We start from the raw sequence: 14215 nt of genomic DNA, 5'->3' as shown, positions 1-14215 counted from the left end.
AAACAATAGTGGGACATCCTGAAATGGCAGAGAATCTGAATAAATACTTTGCAACAGTTTTCGCAGTAGAAGATATAAAGAGCATTCCAAAATTACTGAGTGATTAGAAGACAAAACAGGGAGTCGAAATACATAGGATAACTATCATTGGAGAAAAAGTGTTAGCAAACGTATAGGGCTAAAGACTGAGTCCCCAGGACCTGAGGGGATGCATTCCAGATATTGAAGGAAGTATCTACTGAGATGGTAGTTGCACTGGTAGTAATGTTTCAAGAATCCTTAGATTCTGGAAAAGTCCTGGACAACTGCCGGTGAAACATCTTATTCAAAAAGGGAAGGAGACAATGTACAGGTATTAATAGGGTATAGCTTCATGTTTGTTTTCAGGAAAGTGTTTGTGTTTACTTGAATGGATGTAACAGAGCATTTAGAAATACAGAATATGATTAAACAAATTCAGCATGGCTTCATGAAGGAAAAATTATGCCTACTAAAATATCCTTACTAGAATATCTTGAGGAAGTAACAGGCAGGATAGTATAGAAGAGGCAATGGGTGTAATATATTTAAATTCCAGAAGTCATTTGATAAACTACTTAGACGATTATATTCCATGGTGTTGGAGGTAGTATATTGAAATGAGTATATTGAGTATTGGCTAGCTAATAGCAGATAGAGATGTGGGATAACGAAGGGGAATATACTATACCCAAGTTTATGGATGACACAAAAATAGGTGGGGAAGGCTTTCATGAAAATTACATAAAGAGTTTATGGAGGAATAGAGACAGGTTAAGTGAATTGGCAAAAACCTGGCAGATCTGTATATAATAAAATGTGTGGTTACGCACTTTGGCAGGAAGAATAGAAGAGCTGAATATCAATAAAGGATGACCGCTGAAAGCTCCATGACAGGAATTTGGTCGTCCTCCTGCGTAAATCACAAAAGGCTAGGACACAAGTTCAGCAGGAAATAGGGAAGACAAATGAAATGTTGGCATTTATTTCAAAGAATATGGAATATAAAAATTGGGAAGACATTCAATAACTTTACAAGTGACTAATTAGACCACAGCTAGAATACTACAAATAGTTTTGGTCATCTTAGATAAGGAAAGATATACCATCATTGGAGGCAGTCCAGAGAATATTCACAAGGTTATAAAGCCATAGAGTCATTCAGCACAGAAACAGACCCTTCAGTCCAATTCATTCATACCGACCAGACATCCCAATCTGACCTCGTCCCATTTGCCAGCTTTTGGCCCATACCTTTCTAAACCCTTCCTATTCATATACTCACCAAGATGCCTTTTAAATGTTGTAATTGTACTCACCTCCACAACTTCCTCTGGCAGCTTGTTCTACACATGCTCCATTTGCATTGTTCCTGGTTTGGAGAGATTTTCTTATGAAGTTGAGTCATTTGGGCCTGTATGCAGTGGAGTTCAGAAGAATGAGAGGTGACCTTATTGAAACATATAACATTCTTAGGGAACTTGACAGGGTAGGTGCTGAGAAGTTGTTACTCCTTTTGGGGAAGTTCAAGACCAGACAGCATAGCCTTAGAGTAAGGAGTCACCCAGTTAGAACAGAGCTGAGGAAGAATTTCTTCTCTCAGAGGATATTAAATCTGTGGAATTCTTTACTAGAGAGGGCTGTCGAGGCAGTGTTGTTAAGGTTGATATTGACAAACGTTTAATCTGTGAGGGAATCAAGTAATATGGGAATTGAGGATTATCAGATCAGCCATGATCTCTTTGAGTAGTGGAATAGATATTGACCAGTGATAAGGAATTTCCTAAATGGACAATCATATTAGTTAGTGAGTGATTAGCGAATGGCCTATGTTTTATTGTCTTAGGTGGGGTTGGGCAAGCTGGAATTAAGGAGTGAGACAAAGACAGAGGGAGGCAAAACCAGGTAGAACGAGGAAGCAAGGATGGTACCCTTGCACTGTCTCCTTCCCGGGACCAAGCACCTCCCTGCTACCCCTGCCAGAACATGCCCACCCAGACCCAAGCAATGTAGAGCAAAACACAACAGCTCCTGTCCCTTCAACCTGAGCACAGCAGTGCCACCTTCTGACTCACGCACAGCAGGTTTACCCCCAACATGTCCACAATGCACTCATCCCTGACCCAAACACAAAAGATTCCACCATTTTCAACCTGAGCACAGCAGTGCTACCCCTCCCCCACCCCTCCTGATCCAGGCACAGCAACACAACATTCCCCCCACCACCACCAAGCCCAGCACCTTGATTCATTCACTGTTATGTAGAGGTGCCTGTGTTAGACTGGGGTGGACAAAGTTAAAAATCACACAACACCAAGTAATAGTCCAATAGGTTTATTTGGAAGCACTAGCTTTTGGAGCGCATGATGAAGGAGCAGCTCTCCAAAGGCTAGCGCTTCCAAATAAGCCTGTTGGACTATAACCTGATGTTGTGCGATTTTTAACTTCAATCACTGTTGTCACTAGCTATTAGGGATTGATGTATTCTTCTGTCCCCAGGTTCTTTCTGGAATCAATGAAATTACAACAACATTTCTCCTTTGTGCAAAGGAGATTGAAGGGATTATTAAAAGTGGAATGCAAGATTAGCATAGGTTTATATCAGGTAGAGAAAGAAAAAGCACTTCCTTTGCCTAGTAGTACATAGACAAGAAGACATAAGTGTAAGGTTTTAGGCATGTGGGAATGTGAGTGAGAACTTTACTTAATGCAGCGAGTGGTAATGACCTGGAACAGACTGCGCATGAATCTGCTGAAACTGAAATGATCCACAATTTCAAAGAAAAATTGGATGGACTTTGAAGGAAGTAAACCTGTGGGATAGCAGGGGGAAATGGGACTGATTGGATTTCTGAATGGACAGTCAAAATAACTTAATGGGCTGAATGGTTTCCTTCTTTGACAGAAATGAGTATGACTTCTTACAGTAGTGTTATTGGAAATGGTTGATTTGTATCTAATTCTAAATCTGAGTCATAATAAGTTGTGAACATCCCTCTCTTGCCAAGACCTCAGCCTTCAATCTCCCAGCCAATATCCTATTCAGGCCAATGTGCTGCCACATAGTCTGTAATGACAGCTGTTTCAGTACTAAAAAAATGTATGTAGTTTGTCATATTATAAAATAAATAGATGTCAGATAATTAGTATGGATGGAAAGGATATAATCTAATATTATTAAATACATATGCAAATGTTTTAGTGTTGGTGGTTTTTGTTTTATTCCATTGTAATAGCCATTTTAGATCACACATTAGGCCAAAGTCAAGAAGACTCATCAAATCTTTGAAAGTATTACCAATATAAACATTAATTGGGCGAACTTTAGCATAAACATTGGTCTGTAAAAATTGGACTGTTATATGAGCAAATAGGCAAGTACCATTTAATCCACATGAGGATGATTGGAGTGGTACTTAGTCCCATAATTTATGACTCATGGGTGAGTATGCTATCACTGACCATAGGCTGATGCTACTACGTTCCAGTTACTTTTAAATATCACATTCACATGTTGAACTCAAGACACAATGGTACTCACAATTTACCCTTATTTAGTGAATAGATTTTATTTCTCTTTTCATAAGGCTTGACCCAGTTTTCAAGACCATCAATTATTTCTGGAAACAAGTTTTTGAAGCTGTCAGACAGCCTACTGGATTAGATGATTCATTTGGTGCTGAAAAGAAAGAAGCACTTAACAATCACTGGACATTGCTGTGAATACTGTCCAGGCTTCTCCGACTGAAATGTGAGTGATAGTCAATCTGGGCCAGACTGTCCCTGCTCCTGGCTGAAGGATGCTGCTGTCTGGAAGCAAACAGACTATATATGGGATAATAGTGACGTTGAAACAGAATCCATCCAGATTAAATTTAAGAATTAAGGAAACAAATTATTTCTTTGAAGTTTCTACATGTAATCATACCCTCAACACAATGTACTAATTAAATGAAGAATAAAACCACCCTAACACAAATACAGTAATCAGCAGTTGCAGAACATCAATCAAAGTGAGTCTTTGAGCACATATTTCAGCTGGAGTGCCAAGATTAATCATTTACAATGGGACTGACTTAGTGTCCAGTCTTCCTGATTGAGTCTTCCTATTTGCTGGCATCTAAATACACTTGGTGCCAGAGTGATGGTTACAGAATAACCTGAAAAATCAGGAAGACTGTTTTGGTTTTGCTTTTCTGTAAACAGGCTAGTGAACTCAACAGAGCTCGGCAAAGACTTTACATTGCAGTCATTTGAACTGTAGCCTTCAGATAAAGTAGGTTAGATAAGAAGAAAGCATTGAGCCAGAGTGCACAGGAACAGGCCATTTTAAAAAAAATCAATGACTTTTGTGACAGTAAGATCACCAACACTTTTTTAGTCTCTCAAAAATTTTTTATCATCCATCCAGTGTATTCTTCACTCTAATGATCCCTCAAATTTTACCACATTGAATATAAATGTGTCTCACAAACGCATTGGAGTGCGTCTATTGCAGGATGACAAGCCATTGGTTTGGTTCTGTTTGGTTCTGAAGTTATTGTCATAGAGACATACAGATGTACAGCATGGAAACAGACCTCTTGGTCCAACTCGTCCATGTTGACCACATTATCCTAAATTATTCTAGTACCATTTGCCTGCACTTGGCCCATATCCCTCTAAACTCTTCCTATTCTCATCCAGATACCTTTTAAATATAGTAATTGTCCCAGCCTCAATCACAACCTCTGGCAGCTAATTCCATACATATACCACCCTTTTCATGAAAAGTTTTCCCCTTAAGTTCCTTTTAAATTTTTCGCCTCTCACCTTAAATCTATACCCTATAATTCTGGACTCCCCCACCCCAGGGAAAAGTCCTGTCTATTTACCCTATGCATACCCCTCATGATTATATAAACCTGTATAAGTCACCCCTAAGTCTCCGACGCTTCAGGGAAAATAGCCCCAGCCTATTCAGCGACTCCATATAGCTCAAACACTCCAAACCTGGCAACATCCTCGCAAATCTTTCCTGAAACTTCTCAAGTTTCCTATAGGAGGGAGACCAGAATTGCACACAATATTCCAAAAGTGGCCTAAGCCCCTTTACAACAATTTAGAAAAAATACTCCAACATTGAGAAAGACACTTTTGCTCTAGTTTTCAGAATAAGATAGCTAGATATATACTTACCCAACAAGTATTTCGTTGTTCATATCAAACACAAACCACTAGAAATATCTCTCAAAAACTTTTCACAAGTGCAAATCCACAATGTCAATGATTCTGTGCAGATGCAAAGCTGCAGTATAGCAGCATTATACAAACCATGTTCCCAAATTACTAATACATTTGCTCTGAGGCAACTTCCAAATCAGACAAAGAACAATGATATTCCCACAAGTGAACATTATTGAATCTCTGTCAGAAGATAGTCTTAACATCAATCTCAGTTACTGCCATACAAAGCTAATGCAGCCAGCTATGTCAGTTGACAACTAGCTGCAACAGCTGAAAAAGATCGTCATTAGTGGGAGAACTAAATACTTCCAACAAATCTGAAAGTAAGCATGTTCTTTTTGGTCATTCAGAGAGGAATTTAGTCTCTCTAGGAATGTGATCTTAAAATCCAAAAACAAGTCATAATTCCACAACTCTATGTGAAGACATGCTAAACCATATGCATACAGGTTCTGTAGGCAAGAGAAAACCAAGCTATTAGTGCTTGGAACATAATTTTAGCCTAGCATAAATACAAACATTGATCCTTTAATCAAGTTATGTGTAACATGTTAATTCTATCAACTTCAAAAATAAAGAGAGTCTCTTCTTGCATACAAGATTCCTTCGGAATCGTGGTACAAAATTGATGCAATTCCAAAGACACTATTATATTCTAGTAACAAATCACTTCATTAAATTTTCTTTTGTATGACAAATTAAATATCACACTTGTACCAAATTAGTTGACGCATTGAACACTATATAGGTGGTGGATAGAGGGTGCAGAGAAGATCTTGTGAAGAAAGGTTGAGGGAGCTAGGGCTTTTCTCATTGGAGTGAAGAAGGATGAGAGGTGACTTGATAGAGGAGTATGAGATGATGAGAGCCATAGACAGAGTGAATAGCGAGAGACTTTTTCCCAGGGCAGAAATGGCTATCACAAGGGGGTGTAATTTTAAGGTGATTGGAGGAAGGTTTAGGAGAGATGTCAGAGGTGAGTTCTTTACACAGAGAGTGGTGGGTGTGTGGAATGCACTGCCAGAGATGATAGTAGAGTTAGATACATTAAGGACAGTTAAGCAACTCTTGGGTAGGCACATGTATGATAGTAAAATGAAGGGTATGTAGGTTAATTTGATCTGAGAGTAGGGTAAGACGTCGACACAACATCGCGGGCTGAAGGGCCTGTACTGTGCTGTACTGTTCTATGTTCTATATAAAATGGAGATTATAGACTGGTAAGGCTGACATCAGAGTAGGGAAAATGCTAGTGTCCATTATAAACATTTAATTGTAGAGCATTTGGAGAACAGTGACAGGATTGGGCAGAGTCAGTATAAATTGACAAAAGAGAAATCACGTTGACAAAGCTACTGGAATTCTTTGAGAATGTGACTAGTAATTTGATAAGTGGGACACAATGGATATGGTTAACTTGAACTTTCAGAAGGCTTTCAATAAAGTGTCAAATAAGAAATTAGTATGTAAAATTAAAGCACATTCAATTGAGGGTAGGGTACTGACATGGTAGAGAACTGGTTGGCAAACAAGAAAAAAAAATTAGGATTAAACAGATCTTTTTCTGAGTGGAAGGCAGTGACTAATGGGATACTGCAGGGATCAGTGCTTGGACCCCAGTTAGCACAATATATATAATGATTTGGATGAGGCAACTAAATATAATATCTCCAAGTTAGTAGACACCCAACACAAAGCTTGGTGAGAGAGTGAACTCTGAAGAGGATGCAGAGGTGTCAAAGTGTGATTTGGCCAAGTTGATTGAGTTGGCAAATGCATAGCAGATGAAACAAAAACAGGAAGGTTGATTATTATGTAAATGAAGACAGATTGGGGAAGGGGAGTTGCAATGAGACCTAGGTGTCTTTGTACACCAGTTACTCAAAGCATGCAGGTAGTGAAGAAGGCAGATAACATGTTTGCCTTCATAGAAATAGGATTAGAGTACAGGAGTACAGGTATTTTGCTATTTTTGTACAAGACCTTTGTTGAGACCACACCTGGAGTATTGCATGCAGTTTTGGCCCGCCCATATGAGGAAGGATGTTCTGACTATGGACGGAGTGCAACAAAGGTTTACCAGTCTGATTCCTGGGATGGCATGGACTGACATATGAAGAGATTGATTAGGACTATATTCGCAGAAATTTAGGAGAATAAGGGGGGGGCTGTCATACAAACCTATAAAGACTATACAGGGTAAACACAAGAAGAATGTTTCTGATGACTGGGGAGTCCAGAACCAGGGTTCACAGTTTAAGGATATGGGGTAGGCCCTTTAGTATTGAGAAGAGGAAATATTTCTTCATGCAGAGAATGCTGAGCCTGTAGAATTCTCTGTCACAAAAAGTATTCAAGGCCAAATATCTAATATTTTCAAGAAGTAGTTAGAGATAATTCTTAGGCTAAAGGGATCAAAGCGTATGGGGAGAAAGTGGGAACTGGTTATTGAGTTACATGCTCAGCCATGATTGTATTGATAAATGAAGCAGGCTTGAAGGCCTACACCTGCTCCTACTTTGCAATTTTCTCTGTTTCTATGACCTAGACTTGGCTGAAAGGGCTGGTAGCTCAGCATTCCTGGTTATATAGTAGTCAGACAAGATGGAGACGGAGTTTCATAATATTGATCAAAAAAAGCTTGTATTCCAATCTGGTGAGTGGCTTGTTGGCTTCTAAGGACCTTTCCCATCTCAAAGTCCATCTCCATAGCAACAAAAATCACTAGGATCTTGTATCTAGGTAGAAATGCTGACTAACTATCCTTCAGACTCCCAAACCTTATATATTAAAACTCAATTGACAGTTAAATTGTAACTGTTTACAAAATTTGATATTCTTATCACCTTCCTGTGACTTTAAAAAATAATAATCTATCCATTGTTAGCACAGGCACCTCTAACGCTATATAAATGTGAACACCTTGTATTTTCTTCCTCATAAAACAATTTAGTCTTCTCTTTAATTTTTAACGACCATACCATTCAGGTTTATTGTGTTTCAATAATTCAGTATAGACCACATGATACTCCCTCCTGATTTTTATTTCTAGATTTTACCCAAAGTTAAAAGCACAGTCCCAAAACATAGCCATCTTATAATATCTTGTGACTGTAACATTAGGTTTAGCTTGATAAGCTGTGGTGAACAAAAATGTAGTGTCATGCTTCCTGTGACCCACACATTTTGAGCTTCATTGATACAGATGTGTACTGAACAATCCCAGTAAAATTATGTTAGTCCAGTCCTATATATTTTGACTAACGATACTGGTTAGAATCTTTTGTAAGGATGGAGCTAAGATGACATTTATAAAATCTTTGATCCTTGTAGTCTCTTAAGGATAATTTCCACCCTTTGCTGCCTTACAATACTTCCTGTCTTGTGAGTAATCCTGTAAGTACTTTCTTTTCTGATTACCTGAGTGGCTTTGTGCTGTTATGTACAAGCTCCTACATTAATTTAAAATGCAATCTATTTGACCACCTTTTCTGAAAGCAGTACTGATATGCAAATATGCAAAAGTGTGATTATAACTCAATGTAGTTCATCCACTAAACAATGAAACAAATGAATGGAGTGCCATAGAGAAAACCTTTAACCTGAAATAATTCTGATATTACATTTTCTTTAAATAGCCTAAAACTAAAACGTGATGTGTGCTAATGCTGAGCTTTGACCCTAGTTTCCTGTTTTAATAATAGCATCAAATAGGAACAGATTAAAAACAACAACTAGCATTTATATAGCACCTCAAACATTGTAAAACATCCAGTGTTTATCACAGGCGTGTTATCAAAAACATTGACACCAGATCACTTGAGGAGATATTAGGGCAGAAGAGAGACAGTTTTTAAGGAGTCTTTAAATAAGTAAAAAGAAAGACAGAGAAGTGGGTGGGGGCTTAGGAAGGTAATTCCAGGCAGCTATGATTGCCAACTGTGGACCAGCTAAGATTGGAGATACCCTGTACTCAAGAGGGTGAAATTTGAGGAGATGAGAGACATCTGTGAATTATAGGACTTGAGGCAATTACTGAGAGAGAGATAAACAAGGTCATGAAGGATTTGAAAACAGGCATGAGATTTTTAAAATTGGGCTGTTCCCAGACTGGAGGGAGTATAACTAGTCAGCAGGATTTTGTGTGAGTTTGTATGCAGGCAGCAGATCTTTGGGTGAACTTGTGTTTATAAATGGTGGAAGGTCAGAAGCAGAAGGTCAGGAGAACGTTGGAATAGTTAAAACATTAACTTATATTTATAGTAGTGTTTTTTCTAAAGAACATTATCGCTAATGAAGTATGTTTGGATGGAAGTGGCTTTTATGATGTGAGAAAGTATCAGCCATATTCTGCACAGCAAAGAACCACAAACAGCAATGTGATTACAACCAGATAACCTGTGTTGCTGATGCTGAGAACTCAACATTGGTTGGATCACTGAGACTGCAATTGCCTGTATGGATTAATCCTCATTCAGAAGCCTATGGGAGTAACAGATTCTTTGTCATACAATATAAATGGGGTCTGTGTTAAAATGTGACTGGGCTTCAGTGATATCTCTACTGATATGGGAGTCAAATGTGTAGAATGTCAATCAGCGTCTGTGCATTTGTGTGACAATCATTTTTATACATTACCTTTTATAGTAGTCAGAAGTCACATGACACTAAGATATAGTCCAACAAGTTTAGTTGAAATTACAAGCTTTCAGAGCACTGCTCCTTTATCAGGTGAACACTTCACTATATCCAGTGTATCTATCACTGTGGAATTTAATTGTTCTGAAAATTGAAACTTGTTATCTTCTTCTTAGCTCCAAGGTGACCAAACAGGATAGTAGTCCAGACACACAAATCAAACCCAGTGCACCATGGAAAGAAAATGGTCCCCAAGGGTAGGAATCAACATTACAAATCAAATCGTCTTTGAAATTACCAGTTGTTCTCTTAAATACTCACCAAATCACTTAAATGATTTGAAAGCATTACTTCTGATATTTTGTAGCTTTGAATTGTATTTGGCACAATAGCAGTTTCTTGTTTCAAATTTTCAGGATGAATGCCTTCTTTAAGAGAAATAATATTGAATTATTGTATACATACTTTTCCATTTAGATCCTTTATAGACAAACCTAGGGGCAAAACAAGTTGGGAGGTAGGATGGGGGGAGGGGCTGAAGCAGTGGATGGGAGACTGATGTGGGAGAGGATTTATACTCCTTGGATTTCTGACCTCAACCCAGTTATTTTTGACTTTAATGGAGATTGAAAGGTGACTAGTGTCCAAGGTGTTGTGAAACTTGAAAGGGTTCAGAAAAGATTACAAGGATATTGCCAGTGTCGGAGGCTGAGGGGTGACCTTATAGACGTTTTCAAAATTATGAGGGGCATGGATAGGATAAATAGGCAAAGTCTTTTCCCTGGGGTCGGGGAGACCAGAAGTAGAGGGCATCGGTTTAGGGTGAGAGGGGAAAGATATAAAGAGACCTGAGGGGCAACTTTTTCATGCAGAGGGTGGTGCGTGTATGGAATGAGCTGCCAAAGGATGTGGTGGAGGCTAGTACATTTGCAACATTTAAGAGGCATTTGGATGGGTATATGAATAGGAAGGGTTTGGTGGGATATGGGCCGGGCGCTGGCAGGTGGGACTAGATTGGGTTGAGATATCTGGCCTGCAAGGACGTGTTGGACCAAAGTCATAGAGTCTATGACCCTATGTGGAAAGGGGCAGATCAATACATGGCATATGCTGGTGGGGTTGTGAGCTTCATTGTTTGTCAACTTATTGAATTTTTCTGATGTTGGCCTGCTCTCTTCAGGCTTGAGAAACCTGGGAGCTACACTGAGGTGAAAATCTGGTTGATACTTGCAATGAGTGCTTTTATACCTCCCTGCTAGATTCAGCATCTGCCTGAGGAGCCCCTGGGCTCATGTATCCTGATCCTAATGAAGATCCCCACAAACCCTCTTACACTCACTTACCAAAGCCTCTGATTTTCTCCTAAGGCCTCTGACTCCTTTCCACTGAGACCTTTAACCATTTCCAAGTCTCAGATTCCTTTGAATCTCTCCCAAGGGCTCTTTCCTTCCTCCCACAAAGCATCCAACATTTCTTCTCAATCTCAAATGCCCCTTGAGACCCCTACACTCCTCCATCTCATCGTTGATATCTCATTGGTCAAATAAGGTAATGATTCTGAAAGTGTTAATGTTGGAAACAGCATTAAGCTCCATCCAGTTTGATGATGTCATAAGAACTAGGATAAGCAAAACATTTTAGCATCACAAGATGAGAAACTATTATTCTAGGTGCCCATCATAGAACATAGAACAATACAGGGCAGAACAGGCCCTTCGGCCCTCGATGTTGCACCAACCTGTGAACTAATCTAAGCCCATACCCCTACACTATCCCATTATCATCCATGTGCTTGTCCAAGGATTGTTTAAATCTCCCTAATGTGGCTGTGTTAACTACATTGGCAGGCACGCCCTTACCACTGTGAGTGGTAATAGTCTTTGTAACAATGCCTAACCTAAGAAGGCAAATTGCTTTCATGCAATATACTACATCTTATTTAAAACAAAAGCTTCTTCTCATTGAGAAGCTCATTAGTTATGGCGCAATGGTAGTGTCCCTAACCTGAATCAGGAGGCCTGGTTGAAGTCCCATCTGCTCCAGCGGTGTGTAATAACATCTCTGAACAGGTTAAATTAGAAAAATAGAAAAATACTCATTAGTGGGTTTCCACTGCTACCATAAACCAAGTTGGCCCTTAGAGCCAGTCAAGGAAAGGGGAGGATGGCACCAAACTGACCAACCACAAGTGGTACTGGCTAGCATCAAAACACATACAACTTAATCTACCCCCAACACCCACAGCTCTGATACCCCACCCTAAGATCAGCCTGGTGCCCCCAGGACAGACGTATCTGCCCCCATAGCTAACACAGAGCAGTTTTGCCTCCACAACTGTAGAGGATATCTCGATGTATAGTTTTAGCACAACTTGCTGACTCACTGGTTCCAGATTGGACTTGCAAGTAAAATTCCGGCTTATCATGTCCTCTTCTCTCCTTTCCCCGAAAAACAAAATACACCAAATCTTTTGGCTCAATCTGACTCATTTCCAATCCTTTGTACCATGAAAAACATCAGCATGCAAGTTGCCAGAGTTGCTAACATACCGAATGCACCTCTCAATAATTAGATAATTAGATTTAAATATCTAATCGCATACTGATTTTTTTTTCGCAGCGGATTATACATTTCTCCAAGTGAACGCAACAAATCACCAAAATTCCCTCATCCTAAACGACGGACTCCTTCTGGAGGAAGCGATAATGAGACAGGTCAGCCTGGGAGACGAAGGTAAGATTTTGTTATATTTTTAAAGTTGATTCCATTGCTGCTTTGACCAATGCCTGACACCCTCAAATTCTGGAGCCCACACTACAGTCCCAAATCCTCCTATCTTCTGTTTGGACACATCCAAAATGCGTGTTACCTGAAATCATCTCACCTCTTGTATTTCTGGGTCAGTTCAAGAACATGCTGCTTCTCCCCAATGCCTGTCTAATATGTAACACAATACTCAAAAACAGTAGAACAAAATAATGGTCATGATGTATTTCAGAAAATAAATGCAAATCATGAAAGTAGCCCAGGTTAGCAAAATGTTGTGAATCTGGGGGTGTACTTGTATTTTGAAGCATAGAATGAGAAAAAGAGTGTGGTTTAGGTAACATTGCACTCTGCTCCTCATAAGGAACATGGTGAACAGCAGCTTTCTGAAGACTAGTTTAGTCACATTGACATTAACAGTAGCTTGGGAACAGCTGCACATGTAACTCCATGTTTTCATACTGACCGATGATGAGAAAAAGAGAATGAATTATAGAAAAAGGAGGAAAATCTTCTAGAAAAAAAAAATCTTCTTGGGAACGTGATGTTTTAAAACAATTACAGTGTTTATCCAATAATTATTTACAAAATAATGAATTTGATTGTTAGCTGTGCCAACCCAAGAATTTTGTATGTCATTTTGTTATGTGGCTTCCCTCTTCCTAGTACGCACATGTACTAAAACCTGGCAGCCTTCACAGAAACATGCCAATAGGTAATACAACACCAGCTAAATGAATAAGAATGAAATTAAAGACAGTTCTTAGAAATATTGAAAGTAGATGAGGATATTATAGGGTGCTGTTCTTTTTCAGGTAGTTTGCAGTGTGAAATTGTTCTGACTGGGAATTGCAGCAGTGTCATGTCATAGGGTAACTAGAACAACCTTACAAGCACTTCTTGCGCCTTGCTGTTGGAACCAGAATCAACAAATGTTAATGATGATAAAATCGACAAATATGGCAGTCCAGTGTTCTTAATTCTTTATTTGGGATGTGGCCATGCTCATAGGACCAGTATTAGTTGCTGTCCCTGTATGGCTTTGAATTTTATACCTTGCTAGGCCATTTCAGTGGGAAGTTAATAGTTAACCACATTGCTGTGATTCATATAGGGCAGACCAGGTAAAGTCTGCAGATTTCCTCCCCTAAAGGACATGAGTAAACCAGATGGGTTTTCGCAACATTGATGATAGTTTCATGGTCATTATTATTGAGAATGGATTTATTAATTGAGTGTTAATTCTACCAGCTGCTATGGGGGAATTTGAGCCCACGTCCCCAAATCATTAGCTTGAGCTTTTGGGTTGCTCTTTTTGTGACATTACCATAAGCCACCCTCTGGTAACTTATTATTGTTGATTATTCTAGCAGTCAAAGTTGTGATTTCAAATTCTGTTGTGGCAACCTGAATTTAATAAATGGTATCATTTGTGAATTAGCATGAGGAAGGTGATGATGGAACCTATCATCCTGTTTTAAAACCACAAATGCTTCACTAATATTCTTCAGAGAAGATTCATGGCTATTTCGTTTGGCCTATTTGTGACTTGAGTATCTTAATTGCA

At 39.1% G+C, this 14215-nt stretch overlaps 1 protein-coding gene across 2 annotated transcripts in view; it reads left to right on the top strand.

Annotated features, from left to right (window-relative positions):
• epb41l4a (erythrocyte membrane protein band 4.1 like 4A) overlaps positions 1-14215 on the top strand; it is a 304833-nt gene that overhangs the window by 230503 nt on the left and 60115 nt on the right. The window contains exons 15-16 of one of the 2 annotated variants that reach the window (XM_060844444.1): positions 10059-10139; positions 12502-12615. In XM_060844444.1, coding sequence (XP_060700427.1) covers positions 10059-10139; positions 12502-12615 — 195 coding nt within the window. The remainder of the gene's footprint in view (positions 1-10058; positions 10140-12501; positions 12616-14215) is intronic. The other variant, XM_060844451.1, reaches the window with a different exon arrangement.

The sequence above is a fragment of the Hemiscyllium ocellatum genome, chromosome 2 (assembly GCF_020745735.1).
Source record: "Hemiscyllium ocellatum isolate sHemOce1 chromosome 2, sHemOce1.pat.X.cur, whole genome shotgun sequence".
Lineage (NCBI taxonomy): Eukaryota > Metazoa > Chordata > Chondrichthyes > Orectolobiformes > Hemiscylliidae > Hemiscyllium > Hemiscyllium ocellatum.
This window is presented reverse-complemented; position numbering and strand designations above follow the sequence as displayed.